The 20448-nt window shown below is 37.4% G+C and overlaps 1 protein-coding gene across 1 annotated transcript; it reads right to left on the reverse strand.

Annotated features, from left to right (window-relative positions):
• Positions 1-1606: 1606 nt before the first annotated feature.
• On the reverse strand, positions 1607-20251 carry nol6 (nucleolar protein 6 (RNA-associated)). Its single transcript, XM_067438197.1, has 26 exons — positions 20089-20251; positions 19673-19897; positions 19352-19468; positions 19070-19246; positions 16475-16643; positions 16002-16136; positions 15746-15909; positions 13330-13450; positions 13171-13229; positions 12983-13084; positions 11868-11983; positions 11605-11782; positions 11372-11494; positions 11130-11278; positions 9341-9416; positions 9087-9227; positions 8867-8984; positions 6689-6843; positions 4761-4924; positions 4497-4649; positions 4318-4415; positions 3835-3959; positions 3655-3735; positions 3352-3552; positions 2001-2102; positions 1607-1859 (listed from the first exon to the last, which is right to left on the reverse strand). The coding sequence occupies exons 1-26, from the start codon at positions 20137-20139 to the stop codon at positions 1710-1712; spliced, it is 3450 nt and encodes a 1149-aa protein (XP_067294298.1). The 5' UTR covers positions 20140-20251; the 3' UTR covers positions 1607-1709.
• Between the last annotated feature and the right edge of the window lie 197 nt (positions 20252-20448).

A 20448-nucleotide genomic window follows, 5' to 3' on the forward strand; every position in this document is an offset into this window, starting at 1 on the left:
CTGCTGCTCACTCGATGTAGAAGATAACGGTTCTGATTGTTGTGTAGTTGACATTTTCTTGGATACTGCCCACAGTCCAGACTGCCAAAACTACGCCAAGTTGTAACCCACCCCCAATTACTACGAAAGGTTAATTCACAGGTTCTCTACTGGACCATGAATTTACTGTGGGCTCAATAACCAAGAAAACACTCAAGTACTCAAGAGAGAAAATATAACAATTTTATTCATGGACAAAGGTATTAAAACTCAGGGGGCGCCAGGTTTACATGATAAAGATAGGTACAATTCACTGGAAATTTGTTAATTGATAATACTAATACCCAGCAAGGTTAACTATAAGAAGAATACAACATCAACAAGCAGGAACATATTTAACTCGGGGTCTCAACAGTTATTATAAAAAAACCCATTCAATTAATTCCTAGGATCACAATACATGCATGATTTCATTACACCGCAAAACCTCACCGTAGCATAAATAATCAATTCATTAAATAACACCAATAAATACACACCAAATATCACTCAGACCATCGATACCACTCGGGCCAAATACATAGCCTTCGTCGAGCTGTATAACCTACAGGAGCGTTAGGAGATAATAACCTGCCCTCAAACCCCCTGCACACACACGCTCACTTTACAGACAAAAAGCGCCGGGGGACCAATATTGGCACACACATGAAATAAGTCTCCCCGGCAATACAACCACCATATATATATATATCTCAATACATTAAAAAAACACATCAAACACTACAGCGGTGAAAATAAAAGTGTACTGCTGGCTTCCTTACCCGCTACCGGACGTGGGATACAGCGTTCGGGGAAATCAACGGCGGCCGCCCAACTTAGTAGGGGAAAACCCCAATACTACAAACTATCCCTCCCAGCTATTCGCACGCAACAGGAACAATCCTCAGCCCACGTCCCGACACGGCAGCCTCGGCAAGGAACTCAGCAGCACTCACAGAAAAAGCCCTCCCAAACAACAAAAGCATCATACCTTTATAGCTTTAATCTCTAATTACTAATTTGACACAGGTGTTTCTCTCTCGCCCGGCACACTCAAGGAAACCCCATGGACGCCACTGACGTCACTGCCCTTATTTGGGATGAGCAGCTTACAATAGGAATGGAAATATTAATATACTAAATATATAATATTATGTAATGTATAATAATCTATTTAAATAGAATACTTTTTTAAAATTTTAAAAACACCATATTTTAAATTTGTCTTGAGAAAGACAATTAAAAACTATTACAAAAAGTGAAAAAATTACACCCAATAATAACATGTTCTTTAATTTGCCAAAGCACAGCAATAAGAATTTGGGAGAAAATGTTAAACAACCATGATGTCACAGTAAAAATAATTATGTTCCTAAAATTATGAAGAATTATTGTCTTAATGTTTCTTAATGTTATGTAATACATTTTGGGCTAAAATTAAATTGTGATACATTCAGTTTTGCATATCATTGTCCGTTTCTTTACAAAGCCACATTCAGTCTATTCTACTTACATATAAAATTGGGTCACACTCATTGTATAAAAGGATCAAACCATCTTATAATTATGTAAAATAAAACAGAAGGCAGATGCTTAGAATTTAATTGAAGCAATTTGTGCAGACGAAATGTTAAAAGTAAACAGCATATATCTCAAAAAATGGTTATATCCACAGAAACTACTGCCAGATCCTAGACAGCCCATTTTTCCGTCCTTAGTTCCAATTTTTGGACGAGACCCTCCCCGATGATGCGGAAATCCTGCAGGATGGCCTCTATGTTTGGCACGGTGGTTGCCACATCTCCATTCACCTCCACACGGCGCGCATTCATTAAAGATGTCTGAGAACAGAGAAAATCATGAGTCAGGAGGTGCCAAAAAACTCAATGGTAAGTCAATTGACAAATTCTGCCAACTATAGTCAGGGTCAGAGTAAATAAAAGCTTTAAAAAATAATAATAAATTAATAATAGAGGAGGAACCTTGAAGGGTTGCGGCTCAAAGGCAGTTGGCTTCCAAAGCACTGCAATCACGGTTCCACCAAACGGGTCATAAAAAAACAGAGCCAGATCTCCAAATGCATCCTAAAAATCACAAGAGAACTGGTATAAGACAGATTGAAAAGTCAATCAGGGCATAATGGGAAAAGATTAGAAGATTAGGGACGAGCGATACATCACAATATTTTCTGGTATTTATTGCGATAATGATATCAATGACACTATAAATTTAGTACTATTCATGTACTATATTTTTGGCTACAAATGAGAGCTGCATGCATTCCTGAGAGCTTCAGAAAAACAAACATTGATCTAAAGTAAAACATACCCATCATCAATGGGCTCCTATAACATACAAATTACATAAAATAAAAAACAAAAAACAGTAGAAATCCAAACACCAGCCTTTTCAGAAATGGTAAAGTTGCAGATATATTTCTTCTGTAAAAGTGCAGGTAATGTTTAAATAGTGCAACTGTGCTGTGAAAAACATTGCACAATACAAACAATACTAATTCACATAAAAAAATTAAATGTAACATACATTATACACACATTATACATTATACACACATATATAGACACACACACACAAAAATAGTGCAAATAGCAAAAGTAATATTCCCAACCATGTCTTCGGATTACAAAACAAAAACAAAGAGCAAATAATGGTTTAATGATAGAACTGCTGGGTTTATGAATATTAACCACACTGCCAGCGTTCACTTGATCTGATTTACTGAAATCAAAACAGGAACGGTAAAAGATGAGCACCAGCCAATGAGATTGACGTCTGCGCATTAGTTTCTGCTTGTTCATAAAGGCTGAATAATTCCAAATAAACAGCATTATTTTACAGGGACTACATACAACAAAGAATATTGTTTACATGTAGCATGTCAATTCTGTGTGGTATGCAAGACTCTCGCTCTCTTTTTGAGTGTTTGAGAAACACAGAGCGGTCTCAGTGGACCACTAGTAACTAAGCGTCAAATACACTGCGCATTCATTGAGATGAACTGAAATGGTGTGCTTTATGGATCGCTTGACAAAGAGCGTATCTCTCAAGCGATCAGTCTAAGTGCTCATCACGTGAAAATATATCTGTGTGTACTGTGTACAGGTTTCAGATTGTAGTGGTAGCTCCTTGTTTTAGTGCCATAGCTGTTTTTGCTCTGCACATGAGCTGTGAATGGGTCGCATCAACTAATCGTTATTTTCACGGGAAGACATTCTTATCATAGAGAGAATTTTTACCGGTATAGTGCAAATGATAAGATATCGCCCATCCCTAGAGAAGATTCAGTAAAAGTGAATTACAAACTACACAAACCCTGAGTTCAGAGAGATACAGTCGGACCGGATCATAATCTATGACTGGTAAAGCTCCGTCTGAGGTGGATGGCTCGCCTCTAACGACGCCTTGCTGAAAGGTGATGGCAGGAGGATCGACAGCTTTAGCTAACAGAGGAACCTGCTTTGGAATGAGGTGGATCAGAACATCATAATCCTCCAGAGGAGGTCGAAATGCCACCTAGAAACAAAGAAAGGAAACAGTGAGGACCAAAAAAAAAAAGACAAAAAGATGACAGTTGCATAAATTTGCAAAATACATGATAAATATAGAGGAACTGACCCGGACGTCCTTCGAGTCAATAAGATGAGTCTCTAAAATGCGCAAACTCTCTGCTGCAAGTATAACAGCACGCTGAAGCATCTGTGTGGAGGAGACAGCAAGTTTTGATATTTACTAATATAACAAATCTATAACAATTTGTCAAATACAGTAATTAAGGACACTACTGCATCTACAAACCTGCACAGAAGGAGCCTTTTTAGTCCACACAGAGACCTTCTTGTCATTGGGAGTTGCTATGAACATGGTGGGAAGAGATTCTCTAGAAGCCACAAAGTCATTCTTTATATCTGTGTGGTCAGCAGCTGAAACAAAGATACTAATTTCAGTATCCACAAATGTTAGGGCATGCAAAGACAATTCATCCTGCTACTAGTCAATGTCTGTGTCGACTAGTCGTGGATCAAATGACTTGAGGAAAAATCCTTGTTCCAAGTCAGGGATGACTGCTTTTTTTGCACTGTTAATGACATGAATCAGTAGACGGACATAAGCTCTTCTTTATTCCTCACCCATGCACAGTATAAATAGTGTAAACTTAATTTATACAGGGTAAACACTGACCTGGGTTAATGGGCAAATTTTCTGAAAGATTTGTAAAAAGGAGTAGTCGTGCAAACACTAAAATAATATCAGTGGTGAAATACACAAGATGAAGCTTACCAGTGAGTTTCCCATTCAGGTTGACTATCAGGGGATTGTTTTTCCAGTCAAAAGTGGAAAGCAAATGAAGGAAGCGAAGGAATCCCACCTGAGGAGAGCTGGAAGAGGTGTGGTGTCACTATATATGTATAAAATATAATACAATAATTAATAAATGAATGAGCCAGGGGCCATATTACCTTGGTGGAGTGAATGGCGCAGGATGTAGGAAAAGTGAAGCCACTAACAGGTCAGCTGCTTCCTCTTGGATATATTCCAAAAGGAACTGAGATGCCAGCCAGCGCTTAGCCAGACGGCACACGACACCAAAACACCCATGCTGCTGCTGGAGCCTAACATGCAAATTAACATCAGTTAACTAGTTATCTAAACAAAAAGCCACTTGTCAAAACAAGGCCGAACCAAATGAGTGTATCATGCATGTTTATGCATGTGTTTTGTACCCATGCAAGGTGCTGGTTAGAAAAGGTTTGTGCTGGGTCTCCAGCTCCAGCGCCTGGGCCTCAGCGTTTTCCCTGTAGATCAGCATTCCCTCAGGGGTCAGGCTTTCCCTCAGGATCTGCGGTTCTCTGTGATATGCCACCTGGATTCGGAAGACTAGCCCATCCTGAACAGATACATGAATTATGTTGAATAAATCTATTGGGACAAAGTAATATTACTATCATATACACTCACCTAAAGGATTATTAGAAACACCATACTAATACTGTGTTTGACCCCCTTTCGCCTTCAGAACGGCCTTAATTCTACGTGGCATTGATTAAACAAGGTGCTGAAAGCATTCTTTAGAAATGTTGGCCCATATTGATAGGATAGCATCTTGCAGTTGATGGAGATTTGTGGGATGCACATCCAGGGCACGAAGCTCGTGTTCCACCACATCCCAAAGATGCTCTATTGAGTTGAGATCTGGTGATCCGACGCTTTGAATTGCACTGGGTGATGTAAGGCTTGGTGTAATAGCTTCTTGAGCTAATCTGAAGGCCACACAAAGTTTGGAGGTCTGTAGCTATTGATTCTGCAGAAAGTTGACATTGTGTACCTCAGCATATGTTGACTCCATTATGTGATTTTACGTGGCCTACCATTTAATGGCTGACAGTTGACTGTGGAATATTTAGTAGTGAGGAAATTTCATGAATGGCTTATTGCACAGTTGGAAACCTATCACAGTACCACGCTTGAATTCACTGAGCTTTTGGACCACCATGATTCAATCATTTGGAGGGGTGTCATAATACTTTTGGCAATATATTGCAAGCTAAATATTTCATCACCTTGGAATTATAAGGTTCTATCTGACGCTTTTGTCAAAACTGAGTTATTCACATATTCTTATTCTGTGACAACATATTTACATTGAGATCTGGTGACTGTGTGGGCCATTTTAGTACAGTGAACTCATTGTCATGTTCAAGAAACCAATTTGAAATAATTCGAGCTTCGTAACATGGTACATTATCCTGCTGGAAGTAGCCATCAGAGGATGGGTACATGGTGGTCATAAAGGGATGGACATGGTCAGAAACAATGCTCAGGTAGGCCGTGGCATTTAAACGATGCCCAATTGGCACTAAGGGGCCTAAAGTGTGCCAAGAAAACATCCCCCACACCATTACACCACCACCACCAGCAGCCTGCACAGTAGTAATAAGGCATGATGGATCCATGTTCTCATTCTGTTAATGCCAAATTCTGACTCTACCATCTGAATGTCTCAACAGAAATCGAGACTCATCAGACCAGGCATCATTTTTCCAGTCTTCAACTGTCCAATTTTGGTGAGCTTGTGCAAATTGTAGCCTCTTTTTCCTATTTGTAGTGGAGATGAGTGGTACCCGGTGGGGTCTTCTGCTGTTGTAGCCCATCTGCCTCAAGGTTGTGCGTGTTGTGGCTTCACAAATGCTTTGCTGCATACCTTGCTTGTATTGAGTGGTTATTTCAGTCAAAGTTGTTCTTCTATCAGCTTGAATCAGTTGGCCCATTGTCCTCTGACCTCTAGCATCAACAAGGCATTTTAGCCCACAGGACTGTGGCATAATAGTTGTTTTTCCCTTTTCACACCATTATTTGTAAACCCTAGAAATAGTTGTGCGTGAAAATCCCAGTAACTGAGCAGACTGTGAAATTCTCAGATCGGCCCGTCTGGCACCAACAACCATGCCACGCTCCCATTCTGACATTCAGTTTGGAGTTCAGGAGATTGTCTTAACCAGGACCACACCCCTAAATGCATTGAAGCAACTGTCATGTGATTGGTTGATTAGATATTTGCATTAATAAGAAATTTAACAGGTGTTTCTATAATAATCCTTTAGGTGAGTGTATGTGAAAAACAACAGCACATATATAAACGTGCACACATTACCTTACACACATCCAGGTAGGCGGGTGTTGCATGACATTTGTATTGGTGTTGCTTGTTAAGCAGTTCTCCCAAGCAGATGTGAAAGGCTGCTTTGATATGGCGTATTGCCAGGTGCTCACTGGGCCATTTTCCACTTCCCTCCATGTGAACAATGACTAGAGAAATAAATGACAAAAGGGGATGAAAGCTAACAGCATATTCATATAACTAATTTCTGTAAAGCTGCGCTCAAAACATAAACATCGAAACCAAACTAGAGTGCTGCAGGAATGAGTCCTAAAATCCAGACTCATAAGGTCTGTGGTGAACACAAGCTCAAGATAGTTTCACATTGTATTCTACAAAAGAAAATACATCAATGATACACCCTTGTGATTAAAAAAAAGATTTTGAGTTTCTGGAAAAAGGTGGTTGCTAATAACTAGTTAAACAGGACTCTATGAAACCCCTTAACCCCTGAAAGAAAGTTTTTTTCTGAGTGACATAAACAAAAGTAAAGTCTCATAACTTAAAACTACAGCAAGGAAATAATATATATATTTTTTATTTCATTACATTTAGACAAAGAAATGTATAATTTACAATAATTTTATACATCTTTCTTATTTGACACGCAATAACTAAATAAATAAGGTAGGGAGGTTCCCCTACATGTGAGATGCATCTCGATCAAATTGTAGTAAAAAATTACAGCATTTAGAACCAAGTTTAGCCATTGATGCTACCTAACGGCACTTTTAAAATTGTTGTAATTCCTCTGTGATGAATATCTCACGATCAACACCAAGGATTATGTTGATTATGGATTTATTTAAATCAGGAGCATCCACTGTAAGTAATGATGTTTTATACAATCTATGCATGTTCATGAATGAACGCTACGTAAAAGCTACATTTGATTTTACTTAGCTAGAAGTGCGCAAGTTTTGTGTGTCGTAACCAAGCAGCAACCTCCCCCAATTTCTGTTGAAGCCAATACAGAAGTGACTTAAACTGCAATTCCTCAACTGGCCACTAGAGATAGGCTCCAGGAGCATTAAGCCCCATGTTAAAATGCCCAATTTTACAACAGAAAAAAAAAAACATCTTAACAGTCTGGTACAAATTGTGGTTTTGGTCTATACAGGTAATTTTGCCCTTCATGACAACTGTGAGGGGGGTAAATTTTTTAAAAACTCATTCATTTACATTATATAAAGCCTTAAAGTTCTGCATAATTAAGGGCGTGGACACTTTGATTGATAGGTGGATAGCTATTTATCCACTGTCTGTTAGTCATCGCGTCACCTCAGCTCAGCCCATGTCCCGCCTCTTTGCCAATTTTCTGTTATCCGGGCATGGAGCTCAATGACGCGTTGCCAAGATGGCAATGGCCAGCTCGTCTCTACTTTATGCTTCAAAACTGCTCTTCAGAATCCTATGGGTGACATCACGGACACTACGTCCATATTTTTTTTTTACAGTCTATGGTCGTTACTCCGTGAGGATGTTTTCCACGATCATGACGTTACAAGCAAAAACGTGACATAAATGCTGCATCCGTTTATTATTTACATATGGGTCATGCGGGGCTTCAGGAACAAAAACTTGCTCAAGTTTAGTCAAAGCCCAAAAAAATTATGCATGTGTATTCTACTCCGTGAGACCTTTCAAATAACATATGACACATGACAATATGAGCTGTATGATGTTTTTGACATATTACAATACATAGTACAAAAAAAAATACTTTAAAAAAGTAAAACACTTTTTTTGTTTGTTGAAATCAGCAAATACCTCAACATGGAGTTATTCAAATTGTCTGCATTCATTTGTCAATTTAGGTTTTACATTTTATTAAAGTCCATTTGGGAAGATAATACAAGAAAAATAATATCAGATTTATGCCAAAAAAATACTGTACATCATTCCTGTAGCAATCTATACACAGTGATCAGAAGCATTTTAAAGTGATAATTCATCCCAAAAAGGAAAATTGTGTTATTTACTCACTCTCATGTAATCCCAAACCTTTATGACTTCCTTTCTCATGTAGAATAAGAAAGATGAACTTCTAAAGTTTATCTTTGCCAGTAGCCCCTCTATTTCATATAATGGAAGTGAAAGAGGGTTCCAGTCTGGTTTGGAACAACATGAGAATTATGAAAAAGACTTAATACAGTAAACATGTCTGAGTACCTTTAATAGGGGTGATGTAATAAGGGCAAGGTTTGTCCGCCCGTGGCACTAATCTGCGATGGTTCTTCTTTTTGTTAAAAAAAGAATAGATCAGCTTCACAGGAACTGGTGGAAAAACCTGCAGAGGACAAATTAGGGAAAAAAAGAAAATTAATTCTGTAATTCTTTTCTCATATACATAATACATCCCACAACTGAATATAGTGAGGAAGTGGCTGACCTGTGTGTATCTCAATGCCTGGTGGGCACCCTGCACTGATGTAATAGACAGTGGCAGGCCCTTCAACTGCCAGAGCTTCCTGCTCAGATCATCATAAGACTGAACCACCATCAGACTCTCTTCCTCTCCTGTAGTGCAGATCTGGGCGACCAAAAAATAAAATTTAAAACATTAGCTTGTGCAGATGAAGCAACCCATTTACTAATTTTCACATTTCACATTTAATAAATAGCACAATAACTTTTATAAAGTACCTCTTTGCCAACTCTGATGACATCATCCAGCTGTCCACCAACAAATCTCACAGACGATTCAGGGATATCGGCATGACTACAATGAGATTACAAATAACACGAGAATGTAATTTATGCAAACATGTGCCAAGGAAAAGCTTATAAAAAACAAAAAAAAAGATAAAATGAAAAATAGTATGCTAACAAAAATAAGCTAATGTTCCACAGTACCACCTTAACAGAAATATTCAATTAGATTCTGATTCAGATCTCAATTCAACTCGACTCCAATTCGATAAGACTGCTATTTATTTGCAAATATTTCAGTAATAATATCCATTCTGCTTATATATGTTATTTTAATTATATTTTAATGTATTTATGATATACTATTAGAGCTTTTATTTTTATATTTTCATTTTAGTTGTCATGTGCATTTAATTTTTCTTGCCTTAATATTTCAATAATATTAATAATAATTTTTAATATATTCTAATAATTATTCAATAACAATATTTTTATATTATTTTTGTTTTAGTAATTTTAGTACTTCACAATATTTTATTTCAGTTAGTTGCAACACTTTTCCATCAAATATTTATACTATTTATATATTAAATATTTATATTATTTTAGCTTTATTTCAATTGGCAGTTTTGATTTTTTTTTTTTTAACACTGTTACGTTCAAAAATGTGCAGCTAATTCTGTAAACTGCATCTACTATTGATGGTGAGAAAAGCACTCAGTGCACCTCATTATTCAAAACACAAGACACACATAACAGACATTAGCCGAGAACTTATATATGCTGGCTTTTGCTTGACTATGCTCGTGTGTCATGTTCGCTTGTTAGTCCATTTGCGATCATATTGTGGCTCACTTCAGCGATGATAAAGACCCGTTCATTTCCACACCGTATGGAGCATCTAAATCTCCTCACTTTCTGTTTCAAGATCAGCTAACACAATGTCTCCGACAAGTAAGATACTATACTCCTAATACATGTTTGTTTCCTCTTTTCATGATCTATATAACCCTTATCTTGTCATAATTGTAATATGTCGTTAGCTGGACTATCGGGCTTGTGTTCTATAGAGTTGTTCATGAGAATGGATTGTGTTTTGTGATCGCTATAACTCTATTCTGGTCATAATTGTAATATGTCATTAGTTGGACTGTCGTGCTCGTGTACTATCGAGTTGTTCATGAGAACGGTTTGTGTGTGTTTTTGTGATGGAAGGGGTGACTTTTTCATTGAATATTCGACCTGGATTAGTTACACACAGACTCTGCCATAGTCGTTGCCTAGGTTACGTACGTGTAGGGCGGAGCTATCAAAATAGAGGCAAGACCCTTTTTGGGGGTAGGGGCGTGTTTCTTTTGGTGATTTGAAATATCAACAACAGTTACCAGATAGCACTTACCCCACCTTTAAAAGTATATGTCTGAATTGATTAAAGTTGCATTCACACTGCCAGTGACAAGCAGCGACAATCCCATTCATTATAGAGAGCTGGCAATTTCCAGCAATATGAGCGACAGTGACCATTGGTGACAGGATATAGGTGTGTCCAGTGACGCAAAAAAGTTGATATAATTAATTTTATACAAAAGAAGAACGACTTTCAAGAGCAACAACCAAAAGGAGTGAAATCATTAGTTATTAGGCAACCAGAAGTGGGAACGCCCACTAGCTACCTGAATGCTCACTGTTGGCAAGTAGCGAAAAAGTCACGGGTAGTGTGAATGCGCTACTTTTAGAGAGTGTATTTAAGTTGAGTATTATAATGGTTAGAATAGAGGCGTACAGCTGTAGTAGGTGAGTGATGATGTCCAGTAGAATGAGTCTCCTCTGACAGGTGGCGTTCCCTGACCACAGCACTGCCTCAGTGATGGCTCCATCCTGGAAGCGCCGCAACTCTGAGCGAGAGCCCCACAGCTGCCTAAACTCAGCTGCCTTGAAACACAAACAAAAGAAAGAGTGTTTGGACACTGCTACAGAATCATAAGACACATACACAGACATCTGTGGATATGTGGGCTAGTTTACCTTGGGGTTATCTGCTGGCGGCCCTCTCTCAAGAATAGAGAGAGCATGCTCAATGTTCAGCTTCAAACCAATGCTCAAAGGCGGCTGGTCCTTATGCTTAGGAGGTTCACTGTCCACCGGCCACTGTAATTTGTTTTTTTACACACATTAAAACAACATGTGTACAGACTGTTCAGAATGCTTTGACTGGCAAATTAAAAGTTTTAAAATGTTTTGACCAATGTTATTGGTACCTCAGGGTCCTTAGGGAGTGAGTGTGCTAGAAGGTTGATCCTTTCTCCAAGCCCTCGCTGCAAGAGGGACAAAATGAAAGGAAGTGCACTGAGGACATAGTTCCCGCTGTGGTCCATGAGCTCATTGAGGAGTGAAAGCTTCTTACAAGAGGCCTGTAAATTCACCAGCTCACTCAGTCTGAGAACGAGATAGAGAAAGTGTGTTAGGAAAAACATAAATACTATAACATGTGAATAGCAGGTGTGTTTTAAAGGACACTTACTGAAATACATTGTCATATGTTCTGATCATGGCTTTGGATGTCATGAGCAGAGCCTGGAAGCCGTCTACTGTCGGATCATCCCAGAACGTCAACGAGAGTGATGCCTCATGCTGGATCTGACATGCAAATACATGTATCAAAATAATTACATATATGAGAAAGCCAATGTTATTTTAGTATAGTTATATTTTTAACATATATTTTTAAACAGTTAAACAGCTGTTTTAGTAATTCATTTACATTTTAGGTTTAGTCATTTTGTTGAGTTTGTCATTTTTTATATTTCTATTTGTTTTTTTAGGTTTTTTTTACTTTTGTTTAGTTTAAGTTGTTTTACTTTATTTTTATCTCAATAAAAACATTTTTTTAAATAGTTTTATTTAGTGATAATACTGCCCCAAATGAAGGTATTTCAAAGGCAATACAATTAGGCAGAGTAAATATTTGACTACAATACTAATTTCTTACTAATGGTAAGAAAATATCTAGAAATATTACAGTTTTAATATAGGTCAAAAATCTTTTATAAAAAAAAAAAAAAAAAAAAAAAGTGTATTTATAATTACACTTATAATAACAAGTTAAATAACATTTAACTTGCACCCTTATTTATAAATACATTTAATAACAAGTTAAATTTACTATAAACTAAGTGCTTTCAACCAGAGTTCCCCCTGCCCCCACTGGACTATGTTCATATTATATTATTTGGGTCTGAACCAGGTTGCGTCAACAAAGCAGCAGCTGTTTACCCTGTTGCTTGGTAATGACGGCGAGCGAGAAGGTGGCAAAATGAATAGTAACACAAAACACATTTTTATTAAATCATATGTCATTTACAGTGGCAATTTCATAATTTAGAACGATTGCGTTCACATCATCACCGAACCGTACCGGAGTTCACATGAACAGAACCCCAAACCACCTTTTTAAGCGGACTCGGGTATGGTTTGCGGGTCCGCACACAAGTTCAGAAGACAGCGTTCACATCATCCAAACAAACCGAACTCTGACATCAGTCGAACCCAGGTGCGCAACAAATGTGCTGGTGTGAAAGCACCCTAAGTGAATATCAAATTATCAAGGAGCTAAATTGATACTACATCAGAGCTCACCTGTTTGTAGGTAACAGCTGTCATGTCCGCCAGAAGATTGAGATGCCCAGAGGGGTCCACAAAGACCACAGAGAATGCTGCATGGAACTCCGGCAGTGAGGGCTGAAACAGGAGAAAAGAGAAAGGCATGGTGATGCACACAAAACGGGTTAAAAAAAAAAGTGCGTGCATAGGTCACTTCTGCTCACTGCTTTTGAGTCTGGGTTTTTAGCCAAGGTAATACCGTTCTCTGTCAGATCTGTGGAAGCTGAAAATGTAAAAGGAAAAAGCAGATTAAACTATACAGTTCCATAACCATCATAAGAACTTTAAGTTATGAAAAGCAGTTATACGATGATCTCTCTTACCAAAGAAGTGGAGTGCATTCCTGAAGAGTTGGTAGGCATTCATGGTTTTGCCCACTTTGTGTGTGGACAGAAGATAAGCCATTAACATTGATGCATGGAAGCCGCAAAAACAACCTGCACCCTAAAGGGGTAAAAGAAACAGAATTTATTAATTTATTGTGATCCGTTTATTTTATTTTATTTGGCTACACAAAAAAAGACCTTGTATCTTAAAAAAGGTTTGCCAGTTATTGTTTAACATTTTTTTTGTCAAAAATAGTTTAAAAATATACAAATATTAAATATTAAAGGAATAGTTCACCAAAAAATTTAATTATCCCATAATTTACTGACCCCCAAGCCTTCCTAGGTCTACTGGTCCTTCTCAAAACATTAGCATATTGTGTTAAAGTTCAATGTAATGATAAAAATTTAACTTTCATATATTTTAGACTCATTGCACACCAACTGAAAACTTTCAGGTCTTTTATTATTTTAATACTGATGATTTTGGCATACAGCTCATGAAAACCCAAAATTCAAATAAAAAAAATTAGCATATTTCATTCGACCAATAAAAGAAAAGTGTTTTTAATACAAAAATAGTTTCAAACAACCTTCAAATAATTATGTTCAGTTATGCACTCAATATTTGGTCGGGAATCCTTTAGCAGAAATGACTGCTTCAATACGGCGTGGCATGAGGGAATCAGCCTGTGGCACTGCTGAGGTGTTCAACTTTCTCTTCACAATATCCCACAGATTCTCTATGGGGTTCAGGTCAGACGAGTTGGCAGGCCAATTGAGCACAGTAATACCATGGTCAGTAAACCATTTACCAGTGGTTTTGGCACTGTGAGCAGGTGCCAGGTCGTGCTGAAAACGAAATCTTCATCTCCATAAAGCTTTTCAGCAGATGGAAGCATGAAGTGCTCCAAAATCTCCTGATAGCTAGCTGCATTGACTCTGTCCTTGATAAAAACACAGTGGACCAACACCAGCAGCTGACATGGCACCCCAGACCATCACTGACTGTGGGTACTTGACACTGGACTTCAGGCATTTTGGCATTTCCTTCTCCCCAGTCTTCCTTCAGACTCTGGCACCTTGATTTCCGAATGACCTGCAAAATTTGCTTTCATCTGAAAAAAGTAATGTGGACCGCTGAGCAACAGTCCAGTGCTGCTTCTCTGTAGCCCAAAAGTGGCTTGACCTGGGGAATGCGGCACCTGTAGCCCATTTCCTGCACACGCCTGTGCACAGTGGCTCTGGATGTTTCTACTCCAGACTCAGTCCACTGCTTCCGCAGGTCCCCCAAGGTCTGGAATCGGTCCACTCCACAATTTTCCTCAGGGTCCCGTCACCTCTTCTCGTTGTGCAGCGTTTTTTTGCCACACTTTTTCCTTCCCACAGACTTCCCACTGAGGTGCTTTGATACAGCACTCTGGGAACAGCCTATTTGTAGAAATTTCTTTCTGTCTCACCCTCAACCCCTACCCAAGTTTCATTTGTATCATTACATTATGGAAAATAATGAACTTTAACACAATATGCTAATCTTTTGAGAAGAACCTGTATATGAAAATTTGAAAAACTCAAGCTCAATTTCGTCTTTTAAACAAAACCTCAAGAAACATTTACTAAACTTGTATGCATCTTCCTGAATACGTACTATTTTTCACTCTGCATGTATGTCAGCAAAAAAAAATTAAAAAAAAAGAAAGAAAAAAAATGTTCAACCTGAAGGTATACTGTTAAACAAAATTGCATCTGTTAACTGGGATCTCTTTTCTTTTGTTGTATGAATGTGATGTATGAATTTTTGTTTCTGTATCTTTCTGTTTTGTTTGGTTTGTCATGACCCCCTAGTATAAGCTTTAGATAGCTTCTTTGGGGATCAGTTCACATTATGTTTACTTTAAGTGCATATGAATACATGTATGTATATGTGAATAATATGTATATATATGTATATATGTGTGAATATATATGTGAATGTGAATATAATGTGAATAAATGACTATCTACTTGAAGCCAAACACAATCTGAGCTATAATTTATCCTTGCTAATGCAATTTATTATAATTATAAATAATATTATCATGCTAAAGATCTGTGACAATAATTATGGACATATTTATCCTTATCCATGTTCTTCAAGCCTTCATATATTTATTTAATGAATATAAAACACAAAAAAACTAAAATGCAGCCTTATAGCCAAAGCAGTTTAATTTGAATTAATCATACAGCTCTAATATACACTAAACTAATTATGCATGTACAAATAAAAATATGCTATATAAAGATCCAATTATAAGGTCATATAACAAGATAAATCACTCCAACAGGCTGTCACATTTTCTATTCACGCCACTACTGTCATTTCAGTGTGGTTAATAAATGACATGCAAACGCAGAAATAATGTGGTCTTACCTGATCCAGTTCTCTCTGTCTCAGCCACACTTTGAGGAGAGCCACACCATCTCCAAAAGCAGGACACTGTGCGCTGATAGCCGACAGGAACTGAAGATGTGACAGTGGGAGATGATCTCCAAGAACTGTGCTGTTATAATGAGGAGTGGCTGGCTCGCTGCTCTCTGCATGGTAAAAATTACAGAAATATATTATGAAGTCAATATGAGTGCTGCCGTAGTCAGGAAATTGCTGATCTCAGAATGTTCCTCATTACCAAGCTGCTTTTTGGCAACACCGGTAAACCAATCAGTCCTGATGTTGTTCTTCTGAGGATGAAAGCGGCTGGGTTTGATGAAGTCCAGAGGAGGAATAGCATGAATCCGCAACGTGACCTTACCGCTGTCTTTACCTAAAGGTCATGATCATTTTAAAGGTTTCAGGAACATTTTAGTTTGAAGCAATGATGAAAAAAAATCAGGCTGGCACCCTTATTTATTCATGCTCCTGAGCAAGACCAATTAATTGTTCTTCACAGAGTTGCTTCTATTGGTGTACTCCAAGAACCAAAAGTGTCTGCTAAACAGCAATTAACTTGGAAGCCAAAATGATGTGAGCAGATAATAACAGTAGACACAGTACATGCATGCCCATGTAAATTGCTTTGGCAAGAAAGCATTTGCAAGTAAATGTAATGTAAACTTTGAAAAAGCTAATGGGTGTGACAAGCTACTGTTAATACAATTGTACCTGGTGGTTTGAGAAGTAGGACTGGGCGAAGCCGATTGCCATGGAGACAAGAGTAGCACAGTGAACCCACAGACTCAGAGAAGCAGAGGTGCTGGGCCAGGCCAGCCAGATACAGTGCTCGCTTTCGTGGGTACCGCTGGTTAATGGCATCCATTGGGTGCAAAATAGACTTCAAAGAATAAAGATAAACCATATTGTAACAGAATTAATGAATGCACTATAGTTTAGGCCAGAGGTCTTCAAGCCTATACTCCTGGGGCCGGTTGCACCAGCTGTGCGTAAGAAACAACTTAGCCTTGTTTTGACATAAATGGGCACTAAGTTACAACTTATGCACTCCTAAATATTTATGCATTGTACCATTAAACTTAGTTGAAGCATAAATCTACATGTCAACTAAATATTTACAAAAGCATCCGATATGGAGTAATGGTTGGAATAATAGCAGACAGACTGAACTGCATAAACTCTTGTTTTACATGGCAGACTTCAATTCTTTACACGATAATGCTGATATTTACACTTACTTATATTTTAAGAGAGAAAACATTATGTGAATAGATTACTTTGTTATCAGCTCTTTAACATGAACCCGTGCAAAACTGTGTGCCGCTGCATGCATCTGTCCCATCGCTCCATGTTGTGCATGTCATGATGTCAAATAAAATCAGTCATAATAAATGAAGTGTAATTTCTTAAGTTTTTTGTTTTTGTTTAAGTATTTATTTATTGATCCTTATTAACGTCGTTTCATATACTGAATGCTTCTGAATGTTATTTATATATAAAAGCACTTAAGTTATTCATAATTAAGTACCGTATTTAATGGAAACGTATTTTTACCGTTGGTTACGTGAGGCAAAATAAGTTATAATAATGGATAAACTGAAATACAGAGCATTTCAACACAACTTCTGCTAAGGTATTTGAAGGCTGCTATTGGATCATTGAGGGTAAACGTCATATTATGTGGCAACGCATTACATTACGGAGAACTTACGACCTAATAACTACATTCTGCCTTAAGATCAAATGTTGCAACTGAAAAAAGATGCAAGTTAGTTACAAACTATCTAGTAGTTACTAAGCCACTAGTGTGGACTTAACGTTCAAATTTAAGGAAGAACTTACAAACGACTGGTGCAACCCTACCCTGAAGAGACCACTGTCCTGCAGTTTAGTTCAAACCTAATCGAACACACCTAAAGTAGCTATTAGCTAATAAAGCTCTTCAAGATCACTCGAAAACACACACGCAGGTTGGAAATAAACTTTGCAGGAGTTGAAGACTTCTGGGTTAGACAGACAGATAGATATAGACAGACATATACACACCGATGAATACAGAAATATAGATAGACAATCAGGCAGACAGTAGACAGACAGACAGATTAGGGCTGCCAAGCCATTTTTAAAAAATCTTGAATTTAATCTCATCTAAATTGGTATTTAGATACATTTACAGACCAAAACAGTTTGGTTGCCAACATTTTTCGAAAGAAAGTCATACACGTTTGAAATGACATGAGGATAAATAAATGTAAATAAACAGAATTTTTTATTTTTGTGCAAAACAATCTCCAATGTATAATTTTGTTTTTTAATGAAGTAAATAAGAAACTAAAACTGTCAGTAGGTGGCGATAAATGTCTAAATGAGTAAGTAATTGAGTCATTCATTCCATTGGTTTAAATGGCTGATTGAGGAATTAAGTAAATAGCTCTCTTTATGAATGGAATCATTGATTTATCTGATTGATTCCCCTAAAACGCAGATTCGTTTAAATACAATGCTTGCAGTTCTGCTGTGGCTTTACAGGTAATATTTTACATAGATAACAAACAATATTACATCTACTCTAAATTATCATGTTGTATAAAATCAATATCACAATTGCATTCTTGCTATTCGGGACCAAAACAGCATTCTTTAAAAAAAACAACAACATCCATTCTATAGGCTACATTACGCAGTGAGCTGTTGTTGCCCTGCATCATATGTTTGTCACCAATGTGGGTGCATTAAATCATCTTATTTGCAATATTATTATATAAATAATTAAATTAAGTGCCACCAATGTTAACACATGCGATTAATTTTTTCCAGTTTAATGCAGCATCTATTTTTGTGTTATATTAATTAATGTTTAAAATTGGAGAAAAAAAATCACAAGGACATCAGTAGTTGTTTTAGTATCAGTGATATTAGTCTTCATTCTTTAAAAAAATGCCATTAAACAAGTATTTTAAATTATGCTGTCTTAAAGTTGTTTTTACATTGATTTGGAGATTAACTGTGAAATTATGACATTATAAAATATATTAAAAATTTAAGTGTTTTAATCACGATTAATCACAGAAAAAATTGATCAATCCAGTAAAAAAAAGCGAGAGAGAGAGAGAGAGAGAAAGAGAGAGAGAGAGAGAGAGAGAGAGAGAGAGAGAGAGAGAGAGAGAGAGAGAGAGAGAGAGAGAGAGAGAGAGAGAGAGAGAGAAACAATTTAAATGACTAGATAGATTGATTTATAGATGGATAGACAGACAAAGAGAGAAATATGTTGCATAAACAGCACCGTTTTTGGAGTTTATAACTTACAGCTGGAATAGTGACAGCCAAGTCCACAATGACTCTGGGTTTGATACAGGTCCCCAGTGGATAACTGCCCACCACGTCAATTGATGCAGGAGGCTCCATGTGAAATTTGCCTTTTGCTTCCAGCGGGACGAGGAGGAATGGGACTTCAACGCCTGGCAACCATGTAAGATCATCCAACTAGAGAGAAAGAGAACGCTAATAAGAAAAAGATTTGGGCAGCTACCATATAGATAAGTAAAAATCAGTGCTGATGATAATGTAAATGTAGTGCAAATTTCTGACCTCCACAACTTCAGATTCAGGCACAGACTGCAGGGAGTCTGTAACCTCCTGCACAAAAGAGTCCACCAGATTCTTCCTGTGCTCACTAAGGGACACTTCTTTCAGCAGTTCCTCCATCTGAACATCACCCATATGAATCAGTGATAAGTCAAACTGAATATATTGTTATAATACACATATAAATAATCCACAGTTCATAGCCATGTCATGCAGTGAGCATCACATTGAGCAATCAATGAGCAGACTGTAGACGGGACAATAAAACATGTATGCAGCAAAGATAACGTAGAATGGCAGTAAAACATGCATGTTATTTCTGACCTGCATTTTCAATATGCTGCAGTGGAAGAGATTTTCAGCTTCTTTCAGCTGGTTAAGCTCTTCCACGGTGGGGGCTTTGTATAGCTCCTTTTTGGACAGCTTGAGTGGTCGTAAGACACCACCATCTGAGCCGGTGTCATTTGCCTTTCGCTTGGGGTCCTTGGATTGTTTTCCACTCTTTTTCTCATTTCCTTCACCATTCTCAACGTTATCTGGTTCGCCCATCTGTTGAAGGGTCGTTACGATTGTTATTAACTCTTTAATAAAATGAATACTCTTTAAATACATTCACTAAACTAATAGTAAAGGGTTGAATATTTATTTTAAATAAGCAAAAGTAATACAGTTTCAATACAGTAATAGTATGGTAATACAGATTTGCAAATCAATATGATTAAAAATGCGTAACCCCAAACCTCATGAGACTGTTGTTCAGTTAATGACGACTGCTTCCTCCTTTTCTTCATTTTCACAGAAATGAAAGTAAGATTTTAGAAGGGTAAATACAATTAATTCATTAATTTTCAGATTTTTCTGATTCAACGAGTAGCTCACATGGGGAACACATGGGACACACTAACCCAGGAGTAGAATAGCTAGTTCACTGATTGGTCCGCGTGCAGTTAAACCTTAAGTGATTGGCTGCTGAGCTTCGGTTCCACTCCAAACATACTCAAGTTTGGTAGAGATGACCGAAGATGCCTCTCTGGGAATATTAAATGTATTCGAATAATTTATGATTTTAATAAATTATATCAAATAAAAATAACGCATGG

This window comes from Pseudorasbora parva, chromosome 3 (assembly GCF_024679245.1).
Source record: "Pseudorasbora parva isolate DD20220531a chromosome 3, ASM2467924v1, whole genome shotgun sequence".
NCBI classification, from domain to species: Eukaryota; Metazoa; Chordata; class Actinopteri; order Cypriniformes; family Gobionidae; genus Pseudorasbora; species Pseudorasbora parva.

Coding starts and splice junctions, on each gene's coding strand:
- nol6 (XM_067438197.1), bottom strand. CDS start 20,139: ATGAAGAAAAGGAGGAAGCAGTCGTCATTAACTGAACAACAGTCTCAT. Junction 11,783..11,867: donor ACATATGACAATGTATTTCA/GTAAGTGTCCTT, acceptor TCTCGTTCTCAG/ACTGAGTGAGCTGGTGAATT. Junction 9,417..11,129: donor ATCACTCACCTACTACAGCT/GTACGCCTCTAT, acceptor ATCTCATTGTAG/TCATGCCGATATCCCTGAAT.